We start from the raw sequence: 23,143 nt of genomic DNA, 5'->3' as shown, positions 1-23,143 counted from the left end.
GGAGAGAGATGGTGAGATTGAAGAGAGAGGGTGGAGAAAAGAGAAAAAAAATTAATTTGCAGGAATTAGAATTACGTTTTTTGTGGGCTTCACATTTTTTTGTTAAAAAGTCACGTTGGTGTGCATTTCACACACCAGCTAGTCCGCGCCTGTCACTTTTTTTTTTTTTTGCTCTTCCTCTCTACCAAATGGACGAATGAAAACCATTAAAAATATACCAACATATGAGTTTGCTCTAAAATTCTAAGTTTGACTTCTTGTGAGAAGATATCTATTGGTTATCTTGGTTTGAACTGGTCAATTATGAACAACTTGGAATAGTTACTTTCTTGTGGTTCTTTGTTAGCTAGAACCATAATAGTTATTTTCTTGTGGTTCTTTGTTAGCTAGAATTATAAGGCGGTTTCACCTAAAACACATTTTTGAGTAGCGGCAGCTGCACATTTTTCATAAATCAAAGACTAATTAAGAAACGAACTAATGTATGTTCTATTGGATATTGTGAAGGTTTTTGTTTTAATTGGTAACAATATAATAAAATTTTATGATAAATATTTTTTTAACATAACATTACACCAGAATTTTTATATTTTTTGTTGTTTTAAAAAAAAAAAATTTGCAATAGTGATATGTAATTATTTTTCTTACCTGAGTATTTGTGAATATATATTTATAATGTCATAACCGTTTATTTGTTGGATTATTTTTATATTTAGTCCAAATATAATTGAAAATACTAATTTCTTTTTTTTTTTTTAAAGTGTACTTTTGGACAACTATTTATTATAAATAGAGTTAATTTAAACATATTAAAATATTTAAACATGCGTATAAAAGAGATAATAATTAGACATCTTATAAGGGATGATATGCTAATAATTAAATTTTTCACCAAATACCAACATGCACAAATAAATATGTTCATGCATTGATTGTCAAAAAAAAAAATATGTTCATACATTCAAATATTCCACCGAATATCATAATAGTCCACATATAACAATCAAAGCACAAATAAAAATTTATATACTTCGGGACAAATAAATAATTTTAGTGAATATTAATCATACATGCATATCATACCCACATCAACACATCATACAATAAATATATCATCTTTGGAGTAACAAAATAATTTTGGTGAACATTAAACTTACCCTCGAAGATAAGGTTCCTATCAACACCTTAAAGCATCCTAGCCAACTTGATATGAAACCTGTGAACCAAATAAATCTAATAATAATAATAATAATAATAATAATAATATTATTATTATTATTATTATTATTATTATTATTGTAACCATTAATATCAACACCACAAGTCGTAGTATTCTGTAAATTTCCTCTACCATCATTTCTAGCTAGTCAATGAATATATATTATTTATAATAAATAAATAAAGTCTTGGATGAAGATTCTTTTAATAATGTTGACAAATTAAGCATAAAGAGTTTCCTTTTCAAAACCTCAATTAACCACAGTGATAAATTCGCTTTTCCCAACTGTTTGTTGACGTGTTTATGGGGCTAAATGTATGAGCAAAGTACTGCCGTAAGAGGTAAGAGTTATTCTACATGTATTCCTAATTCTTACTCCTATTTTCTACTCTTTATAATTTGGAATGCTTTGATTGCTCATTTAATTGGGATTTCCTTTTTTTCTTCCTCCAATCAAATTTGAATACACGTGGGAGTAAAAGTTAAGAGTAAGTTTTTGGGAATACATGAAGTATTTTTCGAGAGAATAATTAAAACTCCTTAGCAGTGCCAGTGGCTGCTGGACAACGATGGCACGACTGCTGCGGTGGCTGGTGTCATAGACGACGAGGGCGCCAAACGCATCACGGTGATAGTCTGGTAATGTCCATGTCCATTGCGCAGGCTGACACACACATATAAATGAGTTAATTAACGAAATAGTCCCTTGATTATATCAAAATTATCAATTTGGTCATTGATGACTATTTTTTTGTCTAATTAAGTCCTTCAACTTTAAAATTCTTAATCAATTTGGTCTTCCGTTTGTTTAGCTGTTAGACGCCCGTTTACTCGGGACCAATTAGTAATTTTGTTATAGTTAAGGGACCATTTTGATAATTAACTCTTCGGTTTAATAAAAGAGGACGAAAATGGTGCATCTGATGATCGAAATGTTCCCTTGACTATAATAAAATTACCAATTTAGTAATTTTACTATAGTCAAGAGACCATTTCGGTCATTAACTCCATATAAATCTAGGATCAAAAGATGAATAAGAATTAACACTTAGAACTAAATATACCGAAATGTCATTGTATTTAATGCCATTTAAACGATTTTCTTGATGGAGGACAAAAAATAATTCTGTCACAATAATATTATGACTAAAATTGAAACGATACCTATAAATCTAAGACAAAAAATTAAATTAATTTAAGTCTTTGTTTTTATGTTTATTTTTTTAAAATATTTTTTTCTCTCTTTCAGCTAGGTGGGACATAAACCCAAAGTTGGGTTTAGTAGTGGTGTAGCTCTTACTTCTCTTAGGGGCCATCTTTTACCACCATATTCATATAGAATGACCGGACTTGACTCGGTGATCCGTATCACACACGCAGTCGCACACTATCATTGCCGTTGACCCTCAACAACTTCTGGGTTTCCACTAAAAAATGTAAACATGCATTTGATGATCGAATAATTAAAATTAAAGATTATAATCCATGGAAAGTGTTTCTCTCCTCCTCCTCCTACTATCCTGGCTTCTGTTATTAGCAGTTTCCAATAATCCAAACAGTTCCCATGCAACCCACGACATCATTAACTCCACTCAAATCCTTAAAGATGGAGACACCATCAGTTCCTCCGGCGGACGTTTCGAACTCGGATTTTTCAAACTCGGGAGTCCCTTCAAACAATATCTTGGCATACGCTACAAACAGATCCCTGCTAAGACCGTAGTATGGGTTGCCAACAGAAATGTTCCAATCATCGCTAATGCATCGCAGGTTGTCTTGAAAGTCGCTAAACCAGGCCTGCTTCTTGTTCTTAATATTAACAATGCCGCCATTTTATGGTCTACTAACACGTCGAGAGCAGTGCAGAATCCCGTGGCTCAGTTATTGGATTCTGGAAACCTTGTGGTGAGAGATGCGGCGGACGAAAACCCAGATAATTTCCTGTGGCAGAGCTTCGATTATCCGGCGCAGACGTACTTGCCGGGCGTGAGGATGGGTAAGAATTTGGTTACCGGGAAAGAGGTGTACATGACGGCGTGGAGGAGCGACGACGATCCTTCGTCGGGAGAAATCACGATGCACTGTGATCCCTCCGGGTATCCACAGACCGTCATCAGAAATGGTTCCACCGTGATTTACCGGACGGGGCCGTGGAACGGGCTCCGGTGGAGCGGAATTCCGTTTTTATCAAGAAATCCCATCTACACATACGATTTAGTCATGGATCAGGACGGAATGTGGATTGCATATCAGCTTCTAAAAAACTCAGTTTACATCCATTTAACCTTGACGCCTGCAGGTGTTTTACAGAGGGAGATGTGGGTGGAACAGGGAGGAAAATGGTATCCTCGGCCTGGGCCAATGATTGAAACATTAGTAGTGCCATTAGATGTTTGTGATTCCTATGGAATATGCGGTCCAAACGGACTGTGCAACATTGATGACTCTGCAACTTGCACTTGTTTGGACAAGTTTTTGGCTAAATACGAAGGGCCGTGGGACATGGGTAACTGGTCGGAAGGGTGTGTTCGAAGAACGGCGTTGAACTGTAGTGAAGGAACAGACGTGTTTGTTGAGTATTCTGGGATTAAGTTGCCGGATACGAGAAACTCGTGGTTTAATAGGACGATGACACTTGGAGAATGTGAGCAAGTTTGCCGGAGGAATTGTTCTTGCACGGCATATTCAGTTGTGGATATTAGCAGTGATCCAGGAAGTGGGTGTTTGCTTTGGTTTGGAGATTTGATGGATACCAGATCTCTTTCTCAGAAAGGGCAGAGCATATTCATCCGGATGGCTGCTTCTGAGTTGGCAGGTATGTATCCAATTCCATATTTTGACTGTTAAGTTTCATGGATTTACTAAATGAGTTCTACTACACCTAGGACACCCATTTTTTACATTCAATTCAATCACTTTTACTCTCAATTTTGTGACAAGATATTATATTGTTATCTCCGTCTTGTGGGTCCCAACTTGGGGGACAATTTCAATCCGCTCCGTGGATATTCACCCAAATCCACCCCGCATGGGTCGGGTTTTTTTTGGATGATAGTGGGTGGTGGCTTGGGGTAGGTCTCAGAAAAGTAAATCCACGGTGGGTCGGGTTGAATTCATGTTCTATGTACAAAACCCGCTTAGAACCACACCCGACCCACCATGTGTGTATGTATATATATAATAGTAAAATAAGTACTAGTATGTAGTTTATTATAAAAGTTTCTATAACTTTTGATAACTTTTTATTATTTTTATATTTAAACTACTAAGTTTATTTTTAAAAATTAACAATTTAGTTATTATATTTGGATATTTTTATTATTTTTTTTGTTTTAGTATAACTAATAATTTTTTTTTATTTTATTATGTGTAAGTAATTTAAATATTAAATTTTGAAAAAAATTAAAAAGATGATAAGTGGTGGGTACCCGTAGTGGGCACCCGCATCCGATGGGGGTGGGGGTGGGTTTTGAAAAAGTACACCCGATGTGGGTTGGGGGTGGGAGTGCGTGGAGAAAATATAAGGTGGGTCGGGTGATGGATGTAGCCCTCCCCGACCCACACCCGACCCATTGCCATCCCTACAGTACTCCCAAGGAAAGTGTCAACATCTCACTTTTGTGTAAGAAAGTAAATAATAGGGAGTATAACTTGAGAGTTCAAGTACTATTTTCCTTACTAAATAGTCCTCCATCAAATAAGTCCTACTAATTAATGAGTTTATGGTTAACCTCAGGAGTAAATCTATAAATTTTTAAATGATATGCAAATTGAAGCACGTGCTCCAAGCAACACGTGGATTATAATACGTAGTATCTTTTTTCTAATGACCTTTGGCATGTGGTTGACTCTAATATCAAATTAAAACATGTGCTCATCTCAACTAAAAATGGATAGTTGGATTGCACAATTATGTTTATATATTACATGCTCAACAATACAAATAATCTCTTATAAGTGAGAGACAACGTAACAATTGCCAATATCGTTCAATACTCAATAGTGATCATATAGAGACAGAGTCTAAATGTGGTTGTACAAATATGTAAAAACGCTTGCAATTTGGCAAAATCATGAAAGTCATAGACAAAATGTGCCAAAATTATTTGTCAAGAGTTAAATTTGATTAAAAATTTAAAACTACCGAAATGAATGATTAAACCATAATTTTGAAGATACTCAAATACAAAATGTCTTTTAAGAAATTATCAATAAACATTATTTTGAGTACTTTCTTCCTTTTAAAAAATCACTGTTGAGAATAATCATATTTATGACCACAAACAGTACAAGGGTTTCATCTAGGTATTTGTGGGTGGATGCAGTTTTTTATGGAGTCTCATCAAACTCAAAGGTAAAGAGAAGAAACATCCTTATAGGGAGCTTATCATTAGCGTTTGGACTTACTTTGCTAGCACTAGGCTTGGGTTTTTATATGTGGAAAATGAAGAGGAAGGAAAAGGAGGAGATGAAATCAAAACAAGATTTTGAGTTGCCACTCTTTAACTTATCTACTATCACAAGGGGTACAAATAATTTCTCATCCAACAACAAGATCGGAGAAGGTGGATTTGGACTTGTCTACAAGGTAATTATTATGCAAGTTGAACTAGTAATTACAATTAGATTATGTATTCCATCCCAACTAAAAATAATATGATAGTGAGACTAAAAGATTAATATGATAGTAACGCTACAAATTTTCGTTTTATATATTATATGCTCAACAATTACTAGTATGTTATTCAATGGTTAATTGTCAAAGCTTTGAACAAATAGGGTGTGCTAGAAGATGGAATGGAAATAGCAGTGAAACGACTCTCGAAGACTTCTATGCAAGGGCTTGAGGAGTTCAAGAATGAAATTATCTATATTGCAAAGCTTCAACATCGAAATTTTGTAAAGCTTTTAGGTTGTTGCATTCAAGGGGAAGAAATGATGCTAGTCTACGAATACATGACCAACAAAAGTCTTGATGCATTTATATTTGGTTTGTTTTAATTAATTAATCTCCAACTCCATTGCTTACCACAATATATTGCATCAATTTTAATGTCTGTTTTTTGGTAGATTCAATAAAGAGTAAATTACTTGATTGGCCTATGCGCTTCAACATTATCAATGGCATTGCTCGTGGGCTGTTATACCTTCACCAAGATTCTCAACTAAGGATTATTCATAGAGATCTCAAAGCCAGTAATGTGTTGCTTGATATGGATATGAATCCAAAGATATCAGACTTCGGCTTAGCTAGGAGTGTAAGTGGGAATGAGATTGAGGCAAACACAAGACATGTTGTTGGAACACTGTAAGTGCTTTTCATTCACCTTAGCATATTGGTATTATTACTAGCTTGTGCTTAATGCTAGTTTCTTTAATTGTGTGATGCAGTGGCTATATGTCTCCAGAATATACAATAGATGGACTTTTCTCAATTAAATCAGATGTGTTTAGTTTTGGAGTTCTTGTGCTTGAGATTATTAGTGGTAAGAGAAATCGAGGATTTTCCCATCCAGATCACCACCTTAATCTTCTTGGCCACGTAGGTGTTGATTTCCATCATGCACAAATTGTCCAGAGCTATTGAATAAATTAATATCCAAACGTCTAATATAATTTGTCTTCAAACTTGACAGGCATGGATGCTTTATAAGAAAGAGAAATCAGTAGAGTTACTGGATCAACATTTAGCTGATTCTTGCGACGCACCGCAAATTATACGATCAATTCACATAGGTTTGTTATGTGTGCAACAATGTACTGAAGATAGACCAAATATGTCTTCTGTCCTGATGATGTTGACCAATGAAAATTTGTTATTATCTGAAGCTAAAGAACCTGGTTTTTTCACTAAAAGAAAGATGGCAACTTCAGAATATTCTTCTTCCAGCACTCGAGGAGATATTTCAATAAATGAAGTCTCATTTTCACTCATAGATCCCCGATGAGCTGGAATCAAACCTATTGAGAGCGCCGCCTTTATTAAGGAGTTATGCACAATAACTATGAAGGAGTCATTGCACTTATTAAGGAGAGCGTTACAGTTATTATAAAGCCTATTTTACTTATTATGCCAGATTTATTAGCCACTGGCCAATATAAATACTGAGCCCTTGTGATTGGCAAAGAACACACTCAAATCTTATAGTAAGAACTATCAAAAATACAATTGCTTACTCCTTGCTTACTATATTCGCAACTACATTCTAGTAACATTCTTAGCGCCATTGGTATTATCGGTGACAATTGAGATCAACTCTCAAGTAGGATGTCTAATACATTTATCTTTTTCATCAACGAGCTTGAAAATGGCACAATCTCCATCAAGAAACTCCCAAGGTTCCTGCAATGTGAACCCCAATGGCAACACTAGCTAATAGACCTAGCCGACAAAGTCACGTGATCTTCGCGACTAACTCAAAAATAATTGTGGTATAGCCATATTGGGTAGGAAGGGCCTGGAACACCAATTCTGCTTGCAGACTTACAGGAAGTGTCTAGGCTATTAAATAGGCAGCAACAACATTGACCAACTTAGTGGCATGGATACAAAATCTTGTTTCATCGCCACTAGCCTAGGATGAAGTTGAGATGATGCTACCACAACGAGAGAGAACCCAATAACGAGAAGCACCACAGACAATGAGAAATCGCTTGGAAACTTGAACTCGTTCTAGGGGAACGAGGGATGAGGACTAGGGCTAATGTATGGAGGTGAGGGGGGAGGGCGTTCAAGGGGGTGGGTCAGTGGGATGACCAACCGGTTCTATGTCTATCCTAGAGTAGTTAGGTGTAATGGTGTTTTTCTTGGGGAGAGTTTGGGGCTACAATTGAGGATTGGGGAGGGGGACTCATCAACTACGGGAACAGACTAGAACCGAGCTAGAATGGTGGGTGGGGAAAAATGATTACCGCAATAAAAAAAGGGTGTGTGATTATGGTGGAAACGTTTCACATCGGCCCACCATGTAAAGGCTAATTCCAAACAAGCAGGAATAGGTGGTTGAGTGGTTGCAAAGGGAGATAGAAGAATTAGAAAATAAAGTGGGAATGAGGGAGCCCCAAAGTAATGATGGCGGACCCATTTACTCTTAGTATAATGGGTGTGCCCCTTTTTAGGAACTTTAATCTTCTAGTTATAAAGGCATATGATCAGACCTATTTTTAATTATATGTTCGCCCATACTTTTGCTTATTTGATGAATAAAATGATGTGTTTTATAGGAAAATTGGACTAACTAATGTGCATTTATGTGTAGTTTCTCTTAATTGCACAACAAAGAGAATGTGAAGCAATTTGGAGCAAAAGTGACCAATTCAAAGCAAAAAAGTGCATGGAAAGGGATTAGAAAGTCATTTGGAGGTAGACCGAGAAGAGAGCATGTGGAAATGAGTGGAACAATGTCGTGGCATGATTTTAGCAGCGATCATGGGCGTCGTCGCGCTTGTGAGCAAGACCTACTTTGGTTACTCGTCATGCCTATGACGTGACCGCTACCACAGACGGGCTTTAACATGGCTGTGTCGATGCCCGTGCACCAAGTCCTATACATAATTTGATCCATCACTTTCATATCTAAAATAGAGGGTTTAGAGAGATAGTGAACAATAGCATAGGGTCGAGAGAGTAGAGTGCAATTTTCACACATTTGGTTAATAAATTACTTTACCTTTCTCCAAAAAGGATAGATTCTATTATTTTGTAGATTTGATTCTATGTTGGATTATGGATTATTAGGAACAAGTGTAATTTAAATTTTGATGAAACCAAACGTTAGGAAATTTTAGTCGATCTCCAATTTATTTTATTTCTTAAACTTAGGAACTCAAATACTAAATTCGATTAGTCCAAATGGTAACTCGAATAGTTACATTTCTAATAGCAAGAAGAAAGAACTTCGAAGAGTTCGAGACGAAGAGTCAAAAAGTCAAAGAGTTCAAGACTAAAAGGTTGCAAAGGCTGAATAGTGAAAGGATCTACCTTTCAAGTAGAAGGAAATTGTAAGAAAGAATTCGAATAGTAAGGATAACTATTTGAAATCAAAAGGTTACAAGTGTTAAGGTTCGAAACATTAACTCGAATGGTAAGAGTTAACTATCCGAAAGGACTACTCAAGACAGTCTCTAAGCAAACAGTTTGAAACCTTAAACACAAGAGCTTTATAAAAAATTGTGACCAAGGCAAAGAGAGTCCTAGGTATAACTCCTAGAGAGATTTTTCTTAAAAAGCCTAGACAATAAGATCATAAGAAAAAGTAAAGTTCAGCAAAAAAGGTGGTCTAATAGCTGAAAAATCTGACACATAAAGTAACTTTTTGAATTGTCCGCTAGTCATTACGGTTAAGAGACGTTTGAAATGAGTTTCCCTCCAACGGATTCATTTCAAAATGCCTATAAATACCTTCATTTAAGATTGAAGAGGTGTTAGTCAATTAAGAGAGAAATATTCAAGTGATTCAAAAGCTTTCAAAGTTCCATTTATGTGAGAAAGTTAAAGCTAAAACACAAAATCTAGAATAGAAGCTTATGCTGCTCAAAATGAAGATCAAGTTTAACATTAAGAGCCAAGTTTTCTAGTTGGAGGATCAAGAATCTTTTCTTTGAAAAGTTTGTATCTCTACTCGTTAGAAGTAAAAAGAGGTGGAGTAAACTCGTGTGGAGTTGAAAAACCTGAGAAACTCAAGGCCAACTTGGTGTTTAATGCTTGAGTGTTTGTTTTTGTATTAAAGGAATTAGAGCAAACCTCCTTAGAAGGTCAAGGAGAAGAATAGAGTAGACTAAGTTAGCTGAACCACTATAAAAACTCTCTCTTTCTCTCTCTATTCTTTTATTTTACCGTATTCACACTCACACTCAAACTTAACATTTCGAAAGAACAAACAGTACGTGTAAAATATTAAAAAGGGGTTGAAAAATTTTATTCCGCTATGCAAACTCTAAACTCAACGTTTCGATAGAGTGGATGAGTAACCACTCGGCCAACTTGTTCGAATAGTTGATCTTTCAAAAATTATACAAGTTTATTCATGCCCCCACCCCCCCTCCCCCTCTTCTAGACTTGTAACTCCTCACATCGGAACAAACAAGTGGTATCATAGCAGTTACCTTGATTGGTAAACACTCTGTGTATACTATCTGGTGATATCTTTTCAAAGCTAAAATTATTTCTCTTGCATGTAAATTTTGTATTATAAAATGGATCGTCGTATGTCTAAAAATCTCATGCTCAGTCAAAATAAATTTGATGATTCAAAGGTGCGAATGCATGCACACTTATCTGCCCTACATGATGATCTATGGGGCGTTATCTCTAAAGTACCAATAAAAATCATGATGGTAAAAGTTGTCGTAGCTACTCAAGGTTCATATGCTCCAACCTACACTCCAAAGCCTTGACATGCATGTACATCTGATGATAGGACGAAAAACAACCTGGATAATATAACTAAGGACATATTGTTCAAAACTATAGATGAAACTCACTTCCCGAGGATAAGGAAGCTTAACATGGCGACGAATATTTAGAATAAACTCATGCTGATCAGTGACGGCGGTGAGTAACGTAAGAAAAGGAGAAAATATTGACAATAGCCATAAAAAGGTTCGAGGGCTTCCGAATGGTCAATGGAGAGTTGATGATCCAAAGAGATCGATTTGGGAAGTACCCCAAGTATATCGTTCTCAAAGAAAGGAAAATTTGGGAATGTTAATATGTTCTTAAACCAAGGAATAAAGGACCATACTCATCATATACGATGTCATAAAGAATGAAGATGATTCAATCATGTTGTAGTATCAAGATTACAAACAAAGGTTCAAATTCAATAAAGGAAAGATTTAGGAATGCAATTGCGTCCTAATGCATGATGCTTCTAGTGCTCTTAAGATCTAGGTTATACATTGCAAGGATGATATTCTAGAGAGGCTTTGCTAGCACTTTTCACCTAACGGTCTACTAGGCATCCTCTAGGCTTGGAACACTTTTTAGGTGACCAATGACCTAAGAGACATTTTGTCTAACACCTTGCCTTAACCTCTTCTCTTACTTAGTCCTTTCGGATCTTTAGGCAAGAAATTATCTATAAGTCGGAGCTACATTTATTCTATCAATCTCTTGCTAAGAATTAATGCCTTAGATAATCCAAGAGTTGATCATTCTCAAAGGAAGCAAACAATATTGCTAAATGGAATTGAAGAGTAGAGAGGTAGAGCACAATAACATAAGATCTTCAAGATCCATTTCATTAAGCCTTCACTATCAATTTATACTAATCCATACAACCTTTCATATCCTTAACATAAACAATGTAATAAGTAGAAGTCAAATGAAGAGTCTCAAGTTTAATGGATATCAATAAAGTATTTATAACATAGATCACCTTTTAAAAAAGAAATATAATCAGTCAATATATGTTACATTAGCAAAGAGTAAAAAAAAAAAAAGAGAGTGAGTGTAATATAACTCTTTTAATAATTCATATTAGAATCAATTAATTTATAAATAATTAATATTACTTAATTAAAATTTAAACTTTTTTTTTGACAAAATTAAAATTTAAACTAACTGACGTTATTTGGTGAATATGCAATCATTATTGTGTGGACGATGATCCATGCAGCTGTGTGGACTATACTATCAAATAATGTACTTTCAGTATAAAAATAATATACTTTTAGTATATTAAAATTTTACATTGTATTCAAGGAGTATACATTATTTGTGTACTATAATGTACATTCACTACACAAATAATGTACATTTAATATATTAAAATTGTATTTTTTGTTATGGTTCACATGTGGACCAGGGTGCACAAAATAATTTGCCGTGAATCTGAATAACATCCCTTGAGCTGGACTCTCTCCTCGGCATACGCCTTGGCCCAAGACAACTTGGGCTAGGCTACCAGCCTACCCTAAGGGTATGGATGGACCCCTACCCAAAACAAGAACGACTTGGAGTATGGAGATGATTTGATCGTGGTTAAGGAAATTCAGTTGGGGTTTGGAAAGTAGGAAAATGACTTTTGGAAAATGTTTTCTGGAAAATGAGTCATTTTTCAGAAAACAGTTTCATTTCCCGTGTTTGGATGTATTATGGAAAACTGTCTTTGTGTGTTTGGTTCATTTTCTGGAAAATGTATAGAATTGTATAATTAAACTAATTGTTTTATTTAAAATATAAAAATTATAATAGTTATTAAAATAATGGTATTTAATAAAAAATAGAATTTATAAAAAAAATAAAAATTAAAAGAAAAATTTAAAAAAAATAAAGCAAAGGTCTTCAGCGGTTTCCCCACCTCCTTGGTCCATGGTCATGGGTGATATGGCTTGGTTTTGGTCGAAAACATGTGAAACAGCTATTCTGGCGATTCCGTAAAATGACTTACGGAAAAAATTCCGTAAGTCATTTTCCGAAAAAATGAACTGATTTTCCTTGGTCAACGGAAAACCACATTTTTCGGACGTTGCCAAACACAGAAAACTCAGAAAACATTTTCCGGAAGTCATTTTACGGGTTACCAAACACACCCTTAATGAAAATTGAGATTAGCAAAGTCCAAAAGCTCAAGAAAGCCAAGTATTACTTATGAAAAATCGATATTTACCAAATTTGTGTTAAAAATCATCAGGAGATTAGTTTCCTTTGGCATGTATAGCCTGTACATATATAAACTCTCGCAAAAGGGATGAAAATGAAAAACAATTCAAAATTTTTACAGCAATATACATGTTCTTCAAAGCTATCTTTTACAGTTTTTACGGATGTTTGTTTGACCAATGGGCTACTGACCATAAAACCAATAAGCATAATTTTAGGGGCAATCAAGTGAATTGGTCAAACGGTTGGTTTAACAACCATAATGTTTCAAATTGGACTCCTATTGAGAGTAACTTATTGACTTTTTTGGTTTGAGATGGTCAACTATAAATAACATAGGCTGATTTATCTTTTTGTGGTCCTTGCTAGAGTCACGATGCGAAATTTACCTAGTATACACCATCAGGTAGTGACGGTGAGTTTCACTTGTCATAAAGATATATAATTTTATTTCAATAATTCGTATTGGAATCAATTGCTTTGTAATAAATAATATAATATTAGTAATGATAACTTTGGTCGTAAATAGTATTGTTGTTCTTGCAACTAATCCCTATCATGGTAATAGTAAGTTTAAGAAAAGCCAATTAATTTGTGGCAAGAAAAGCCAATATAATTAATCACTCACTAAAATGGTGCTATTGGGAATAGTATATAGAAATGAACATCCTTAATTAACACAATCATGACAATTTTGCTTAGTGGTTAGAAAAACTGAAGCCACTAATTTTAACATCAAGTCTCTTCCATTGACTAATTTAAAAGTGGAAGAGCCGCAATTTTAACATATAGTTGAATAGCAGTTTTATTTTTTAATTATTTTATGTGAATATAAATAATTGTTAGATTTTTAATCATGTTTTAGTTTTGGGTTTGCTATTAAATATCAGACTAAAATCGCTATTCAATCATAACTTAACAACTGAAATCATTGCACTTTTATGATCTAACTAAAGGTTAATTCCACTTATGGCTCCTTAAGTGTAATAATTTTTAAATAACCCATGATTTTTAATTTCAATGTATTGAATTTTTATTTTTTAAAATTGTTCTATATTTAATTTAAAATATCTTAAATATTTTCATATGTTAATTAAATAATAAAATTTGGTAAAACATTGACAAAATAAGGAATTTCAAACGTTTTTGACCAATTTAAAAAATGTAATTATTTTTTTTTTAAATCAAGGGGAGGTATGACGTACTCCATACCACCATAGTGGTCTCGCAATGTTCCTCATTCTAGGAATGCCCAAACAATCTTCTCAGAGAATTTTCATGACTCTCTATGGTGGTTCAACAAACTCATTCTCGTTAATAGAAATTCAACGCTATATTCCAAATGAAAAGACCAATGAATTAAATTTGAAATATTCATGATACTAAATGGACCAAAAGAGAATTAGCTATTTAAAATTACACCTTATTGATTGATAGATATGACATTAGATATTGTACTCATCTCATTAATTTAATTTCTTTCTAAGTTGGAGTAAATTTAGACCAACTTAAACCTGATTATTATAAACTATACGAACTTATCGTGCTGGAGTTCAAAAAACTTGAGTACATGGTATTATATTACCTGATGTTACCACTATTTATTGAAATAATGCAATTTAAATACAAATAATGTTAATCCATTCTTTTACCAAAAATAATTGAGAGTCTATTTACTAACGAAAAACTGTTTGCTTTTTTTTTATTTCTAATTTTTTTTAATTTTTATTCTCTATTCCATTTTCATTTACTATAAATAGAATCTCATTATTGAAAGATATAAATATAATTATCGATATGTTAATAAGATGTCAATCAAATTCTTTCAAAGTCATAAGAACATAATCATTTTGGTAACTTGCCCTTTCTGGCATATTTGTTGGACCACAAATTCTAGGTACCTTGTCGACTGCATAATTTTTATTTCTCTCTCTGTCTTTCAAACACAGTCACACATACATACAATTAATTATTTGATTTGACTTCTTTTTTTTTCTAAAACATAGATAAAGTTTTATACGGAGTAACAATAATGAGTGTATTAGACTAGGATTAATATAGTGTTAGAGATAATATAAAAAGAAATAGGTCATTTCACTTTAATTTCAATCCATCGCTTATAATTGTACTATTATTTTTTGTCATTAACGATTAATTTAATAACTTTTAGCTTTTTAAACTTTTTAAATCAATCACATTTAATATGAAATGTTTATTAAATTTTCTTAACGATACATATGATGACTACATCATTGAGCTAGATTAAGAATACAAAGGTTATGATAGGTATTTGAGTATTCAGCCAGTATACCTAGTCGGTGTCTCAGCGTATGTGCGGACCGTCAAGGGGATTTACCAACCAAAAAGTCGATTGACCCGACCCCGCATGATGGACTGAACAGGGAGCTAGTCAACAATAGTACTCTCTGCCGCCTCTTGGTTCTTCACGACTGTGTCAGGTCGGGATGAATCAACCAACCTTCTCCCCTCAGAACCTTAAGCCCTATTCCTTTAATCAAATCCGATCTCGGTTGGATCAAGGTCGTCAGGAATCTTGGGACACGTGGACGAATCAACAAAGCCTCCGAGCTTCTCCAATGCATGAGCTCCACATGTCACACATGCCGAGGGACTAGCATGTGTTCCCCTTAGCCTCCTATAAATATCGCATTAAATGCGAGGAGAAGGGACTTTTTAGCCTTTGATATTGAGCTTAGGACCCTCTAACCTACTGTCACCATATCCCAAGCTAAGAAACTAACCAAGAATTTGACTAGAGATGGATCCATATGCGATCCGACCTTCATACTTGTACGTATCCGTAGTATCTGCGTATTTACTACATCAAATTACTAAACTATAGTCGGTGAATAAAAAGTTTATATTTTCTTTTTATAAAGAAAAATATGCAACAATCAAGGGAGTTTGATTAATTTTTTTGTTAGATGATGAATAATAAATATAAAGTTCAATGATTAACCAAATATAAGATAACATTAAGTTATAATATATTATTCTTGAAATCTTTGATACATAATTAATGATTATTTTTGGCACAATAGATGCTAGTTGACAAGTTTGCCTATGTAATTTTATTAATATTGGTGCATTGCACCTTCATGCATCATATATGCTTTTGCCTTTGAGAATAATCTAATCTAATTAAATAATTTCTTTTCAAACGGTAATTTGATGACAAGGTCCAAAAACGGAATATCTCTAATAAACAATTCCCTCGTATAATTATTTTTTAAAGCCGTCCAAAAGTGGAAATAAAAGAAGATTTGTGTAATTATTATAAAATGGGAAAAGATTGGGGCAGTAATTATTTTTATATTCAAAAGCCACTTTGTCTCCAGTCTCCCAATTATTATTAAGACTGAAATGAACACTTTGAACCTTTGTTGTCTTAAGTCTTCCCAGCAGGTACGTGTTAATATTTTTTTTTTCCCTAGACTTTCATTGGAAATGGGAATAATTATTTTAGACAAGTTACTTATATATGAAAAAATGTAATGACATTTTGATAAATATTTTAAATTTAAAGAGTATCATATAATAACTAATTAATAATTTAATCGTTGATAAGTAATTGCACTTATAGACTTATAGTGTTGTACGATACACTTGTAAAATCTTAGATTTGAGTGAATATTTACATATCAGTAATTGCACTAATAGTTGTTAAGTTATGACGGAAAACATGGTTTTCATTGAAACATGCTCTCATATATATATATATATATATATATAGAAAAATCCACCATGCCAAAATTGGCATGGTAACTTTTTATAACCTTTACCACTCCAAAGTGAATGGTAAAGCATTGAGTTTGTACTAGGTGTCAAACTCTATCAGATCAGATCAAGTGTTACCACTATTCTGAAAGTTACCTCCACGCGGCATTGCTCCGTCAGGCTTTCGCCCATTGCGGAAAATTTCCCATTGTTGTCTCCCGTGGGAGTCTGGACCGTGTCTCAGTCCCAGTGTGGATGATCTTCATCGCCTTGGTAAGCTATTGCCTCACCAACTAGCTAATCAGACGCGAGCCCCTCCTCGGGCGGATTCCTCCTTTTGCTCCTCAACCTACGGGGTATTAGCAGCCGTTTCCCGCTGTTGTTCCTCTCCCAAGGGCAGGTTCTTACGCGTTATAATTACTCACCCGCCCGTAAGTAGTGAAGGCGCAACTTTAACCACGTTTCGATAACATGATGTTGGACCCGACCCTCCAAACGAATCACCTACCTAGCATCGGCCAATCTCAACTGCATGCTTTCAATGTGTTCATACCGTAACCTACTATGATACCAATTTTCATGATCAAACATTTATTACAAATAAAAACTATAGCTAATAATGAATGTACAACTTTATTTCCTTGTTTAATAGTTAACAATATGTTCTGATTATAGGGTGGTACACTTACCCTCCAAGCCGCCATCGTACTCAACAAACTACATTTTTGTATTTTTACATATTATATGCTTAACCATCACGAATCAAAATTAAGTAATTTTGTTAATTATATCAAAACGAAAAGCGCATTGGGTCAAGGATTCCAAAATTGTAATCTCTAGATATTAGTTGGATGGACTTTTTTTATATTCCCAATTGAGCTTAGCAAGTAACCTTTAGGTAATGAGTATAGGTGCCGAACGTTCCACTTTTTATACCATCTTCGAGATTTTTCTATCCCTAAATATTTTTCGTAAATAAAATTCTTACTTATTAAAAAAAAAGGTGATGAGTATATATCTCGTAATATAAGTATGCAATTGATGACATTTTACTTGTTGGGTCTAATTGTGTCTAATTTAAAAATATCTATTGTGTTGAATTGTAGGGGAACTCTGTAGCCTGCATATTTTATTTATATGCTTAATTTATTAAAACACACACACATACAATGCTGTTGGATGCATAGTGCATTGCATCTAAAAAGACCAAAATAAGAAAATATAGCAAATAATTGTTTATTGGTATTTGGTAGAGGCCCACAAAAGGAAAAAGAAAGAAAAATTCCAAATAATGATTAGTGAAAAATAAATATAATTGTGTATGATTCAATTCGTACAGGGTAGTTATGGCAGTTGGTTAAATAAGTTTTGGTTTCAAACATTCTAGGCTTCTAGCATCATGTGGTGGTTGGTCTGATCTGATCTCCATCGAATATATGCCCTAAAATAAAATAAGCATAGGAATTTAGGGAAACTTAGAATATCTTACCTCACTAAACCAATTACTATATATATATATATATATATATATATATATATATATATATATGTAGGGATGCACTCCCATGCGAATTGCCGCCCAGGTAACAAATGAGAACGCTTCACAGCCGTCCATGTGTCCAGATCAACGAATCAGATGCAATTTTAAAAAAATGACGCGGTGGCATTTTCGTAAATAACTGAAACTTTGGTGCACCTATTTTCGCACCTATTTTCACTTACAAGTGCAAGTAATTTACCTTATTAATATTCATGCACCTATTTTCGCAAATACTTTTACTTACAAATGCAAGTAATTTACCTTGTTAATATTCATGCACCTGGGTGCAACCTAGGTGCACCTAGTTATAACATAGGTTGCACCTAGTTATAACATTAGGTGCACCTAGTTATAACATTAGGTGCACTTAATATTGATGCTCACTGTACAATTCGCTTGCACCTGTAATACATTTTATTTTCATCTGAAATACATTTTACTTACACTTGTGCAAGTAATTTACTTTGTTAACATTCATGCACCTGGTTGCAACCTATGTGCACCTAGTTATAGCATTAGGTGCACCTAGTTATTACATTAGGTGCACTTAGTATTATGCTCATTGTACAATTTACTTGCACTTGTAATACATTTTACTTGCACGTGTGCACCTATTTTCACTTGCAAGTGCAAGTAATTTACCTTGTTATCGTTTATGCACCTGGGTGCACCTATGTGCACCTAGTTATAACATGACGTGCACCTAGTTATAATGTTAGTGTATATATATATATATATATATATATATATATATATATATATATATATATATATATATATATATATTTCTGCTCGAATTCGGTCGCGCCTTAACGTGCGGTTGATGTGGCTGCTTTGTGGTGTATTTGTGCATTTCATTGTTGTGCATTTTCCTTACACTATTGGTGTTATATATATATATATATATATAGACTTCTGCTCGAATTCGGTCGTGCCTTAACGTGCGGTTGGTGTGGCTGATTTAAAAAAAACACCGATAGTGTTAACAAAGGGACCAATAGTGTTAGGAAAATGCACAATAATGAAATGCACAAATACACCACAAAAATGCACAATACACCCAAAAAATTCATCACACCAAGTTGTGCATTTCTAAACACTGTGTGATGATTTTATGCATACCTAATGGTGGGTTTTTGGTGATGCATACCTATCGGTGCATTTTTTGGTGTTTTTTTTTTCTTAACACTATCGGTTCATATATGCATAACTATTGGTGCAACCGACTGACTGCATGTTAAGGCGTGGTCGCACCTGAACTAAGGTCTATATATATATATATAGGTTTGGTTCTAGTGCAGTTGCCTCCTCCCATGCGGACATGTTGACATATTTCAACTGTTGGACGGACTCAGATCAACGGTTGAAAATCAATAAAAATAGGAATAAATGCGGTAATAACGTTTTGATAATTTCAATGGTATGCTGGTGCATTTGGATGTGCTTGGTGGTGCTTTGAGTCCAATGCACCATCAAGTATTCTTGTGTGTACCACAGACCAATCATTAGTGCACCCTAGACTAGGCCTTAGTGCACCACTCAATGGGGTGTCAAACTCATTGGTCACAGGGTATATAAACGGGTTCATCAATAGATATGTCAACATGTTCAATAGACCCGTTGGTTCAACGGTTCTATTGAACCCACTGTATTTGATCCACTTGGTGGTGCACCACAAGCCAATGCTTGTACACCATACTATACACTACCATTTAGTGCACCATAGAAATATATATAGTGCATAAAAATTACAAAATTGTCATTGCATTTTTTACTTCTTCTTGATTTTCGGCCATTTGGTGGTGCACTACAGAAACATACATGGTGCACAAAATTAAAAATAAAAAAAATGCCAATCGCATTTTTCTTTTACCTTTTCATTGATTTTTAACTATTGATCTGAGCTCATCCAATAGTAAAAAATTGACCACGTGTTCACATGGGTAAAGGCTGCAACATTTGATTTGATATACTACGTATATATTATTTTGCATGTAGCACCTAACATTTCCACCATTATGAGAGTAATCCAGATTCAACTCAAGTTGTACTCACAAAGTTTGACTCTTATACTCAAGAAAATTTGACATTGCAATTACATTAGCAATCCACTAACCAATTTGCCCAAACAATCCAAACAATTAGGTTATATTTTCCTATTCTTTTGTTTTGTTTTGTTTTGTTTTGTTTTGTTTTGTGTGTGTGTGTGTTTTTTTTTTTAATAATCCATTGAGTAAGATGTATTGGAATCTTTTTTTTTTCATACAAGACTCACTTATGTGTGTGGGGGGAGGTTATTGTACATGGATATTGTTTTATAATTATTTAAAAACTACAAGAAAAATCAAATTTACCAACAACAAAATTTGTTAGTAAAATATTGAAAGCTATAAGTATGTAATCAATTTTTTGCTGGTAAAATATTAAAATTCTTATGTATTTAAACGGAAATTATTTATTGATTGCTAAATTTGTTGACATTTTTGCTCGTTTTCTTGAAGTGGAATATAGTCAACACATAAATAGTTTGAACTCAGTAACATTTTGTCTAAAATTACAAATGAATATTGCTTGAGTACAACATTTTTGACAATACTAAATAAAAATATAAAGTAACAAAAAGCACCAAAAGAAAATACTTATATGTACACAATCTTTATACATCTTTGAACAAACACTTTTTTGTTTAACTTTATATATACAAAATCTTATTGTAGACTTTGGACTTTGAATTTTTCAAAATAATATTTTAAGAAATGTGGTTTCATATCTAAACTTCGAGTTGTATGTAACCAGCTTGATTGGTGTGAGTAGTCATGCACTCTTATCCTTTAATTTAAGAAAGGTCAGAAGTTTGAACATCCCCTTTTATAAAAAAACCAATTTCACAAGCACTTTGTCCCTTAGTTGGACCGGCCCAAAGAGGGATTAGTCTGAATATGGTATGAGCGAATTATGCCCTCTTTATATTTATTAATTAATTGACATTACTTCAAGTTTCAATACTCCGTACTTTGTAAGAATTTACCTAATAATGAAATATTAATAAAAAAAAAACTGAATAATGTTACATAAGAAAGTATATACCATGAGATAAATTTATAAAGAAAATATGATAGGACTCATGAATTCAATAATGTCGATTGATGAATTTATATCTCTTAATTATTTTATTACAAGTGCAGTACAAATAGGATATTAATAATTTTGTTGTAGAAATTCTTCAAGAAAGATCGTAGAAATTAAGGATAGTTAATTATGTGACTTATGTCGGCCATGACTGTTGTTCGATAGTCAAACTTGCCTTTAATTATTCAAATATTCAAATTTTAGAGAATATTGTCTTCTTATGATAAGAGATTCTGAATGAAACGAGAGGGGCCCACATAGATAAACTTTCAAATTTGTTTTCCTTCCTTTAATATTTTTGATAATTTAATTTTTTTTTTGCTTCATTGAATTATATCTTGTATCTCATGAACCCACCACCAAGTCCATAAAAAAATAAATCAATTATTATATTAAGGACTAGAGTCCATTATACACATAGTGGATCATATATATGTATCTGCAGTTAACATATTATATACATGCATGTAATTAATAATTATGTAATTATTACAATTAATGTATTACATACGTACCCATAGATAACATATTATGTACATAATTTAAATGTCTTTTTGAACCTACATGATTCAAAAAATTCCCACCTATAAAAGACCAATATCACAAGACTTTGTATCAATAGAGTCTGCAATACAAGGTGAATCATAGTTCATGATGCAATTTATGAACGTAAATTGAGCCAATCTAATTTCGAAACTAAATACTATATTGTACACGTTTCTACACACATGAAGTTCAATTCAACCCAAATCCAAACATCCAATATTATAGCAGGAATTGAGCACTACTACTCTGAAACCGAGAGTCAGTATAAAGTAGAACTTCTCATCCACTATATCAATATCCGATGCATTTTGATTGTTAATATTTTTCTTGAATTGAATAATGAAATAAAAATAATCAGTTAAGTACTGTCCCAACCAAGAATAAAAAAAGTAGGTTTAATATAATTAAAAACGTATTAAGAAAATTGTCTGATTGCCGCCTGACCTTGGCCGACCTCCACACCAACCCTCGTCCACCATCATTTTCAACTCTGTTGTCTCTTGACTAGCTTCACATATCAATCTTAAAAAGCAAGTTACCTTTTCTTTAACATGGAAAAAGCTAGGAAACATCTTTCTCTCTCTCCTCCCACACAATTTTAAAGTTAAAGATTAGGGTTAGTTATTCAAGATCTTGTAGATTGACGTGTTGTCCCGGTTTATAAGTTATAATTTTAAGTTAATAGGTTATATTATTATTGATTGGTTCATCGTATATAAAAATAGATTAGGGTTAAATTAGTTGTTTTAAGGGGTTATAAGTCAATTTATAACCTTTCATATGTATTATAAAATATTAGATTCGCCTGCATATATGGACAGCTCAGTTGGTCATACATACCAGTTAAGTTTGGGAGCAAATTAAAGATTAAATTCTAAAAGGAGTGATCAAGAGAGTGGAGCATAATTATCGTATATAAAGATCACAAATTTAATTATATATTATCAACACCCTTTTAATCGACATAGGAGCGAAATTTACCAAGACTAGCTCAAACTAAGAAGGTCAATAAACAACTCACCCTCTTGGTTGAGCCAGCTTCCTAGTGCGATTTACCGACTATTACACGGAGCAGAATAGAATTTACCAATACCGATTCAAACCAAGAAAGTAAATAGACATCTCACATAGGAATTCGAACATAAAACTTTGTGATTAAGAAGCTATTTGTCCAACCAACTTAGTTGGGATTGTCCAATTCAATTTATTATCCTAAATTCGATTTAAATTTGCTGATGCTTAACCCAGTTGTTTTTACTAACGTAATCTTGTTTCTAATAGCGAACACAATACATACAGTCGAGGTAAAACCTAAGACACATTTGAGCTAAATCCTTAAATTAATCAAAATAGAGTGTTTTTCTTG

General features: G+C 33.5%; 1 protein-coding gene across 1 annotated transcript; it reads left to right on the top strand.

The window, feature by feature from the left end:
• The first annotated feature begins 2,687 nt into the window (after nt 1–2,687).
• Nucleotides 2,688–7,407, top strand: LOC116002890 (G-type lectin S-receptor-like serine/threonine-protein kinase At4g27290). Its single transcript, XM_031243075.1, has 6 exons — nt 2,688–4,034; nt 5,545–5,807; nt 5,999–6,209; nt 6,290–6,527; nt 6,611–6,761; nt 6,856–7,407. The coding sequence occupies exons 1-6, from the start codon at nt 2,705–2,707 to the stop codon at nt 7,165–7,167; spliced, it is 2,505 nt and encodes an 834-aa protein (XP_031098935.1). The 5' UTR covers nt 2,688–2,704; the 3' UTR covers nt 7,168–7,407.
• Nucleotides 7,408–23,143: the final 15,736 nt, after the last annotated feature.

This window comes from Ipomoea triloba, chromosome 13 (assembly GCF_003576645.1).
Source record: "Ipomoea triloba cultivar NCNSP0323 chromosome 13, ASM357664v1".
Lineage (NCBI taxonomy): Eukaryota > Viridiplantae > Streptophyta > Magnoliopsida > Solanales > Convolvulaceae > Ipomoea > Ipomoea triloba.
The sequence above is the reverse complement of the archived record's forward strand: the minus strand, read 5'-3'. Positions and strand labels throughout refer to the sequence as shown.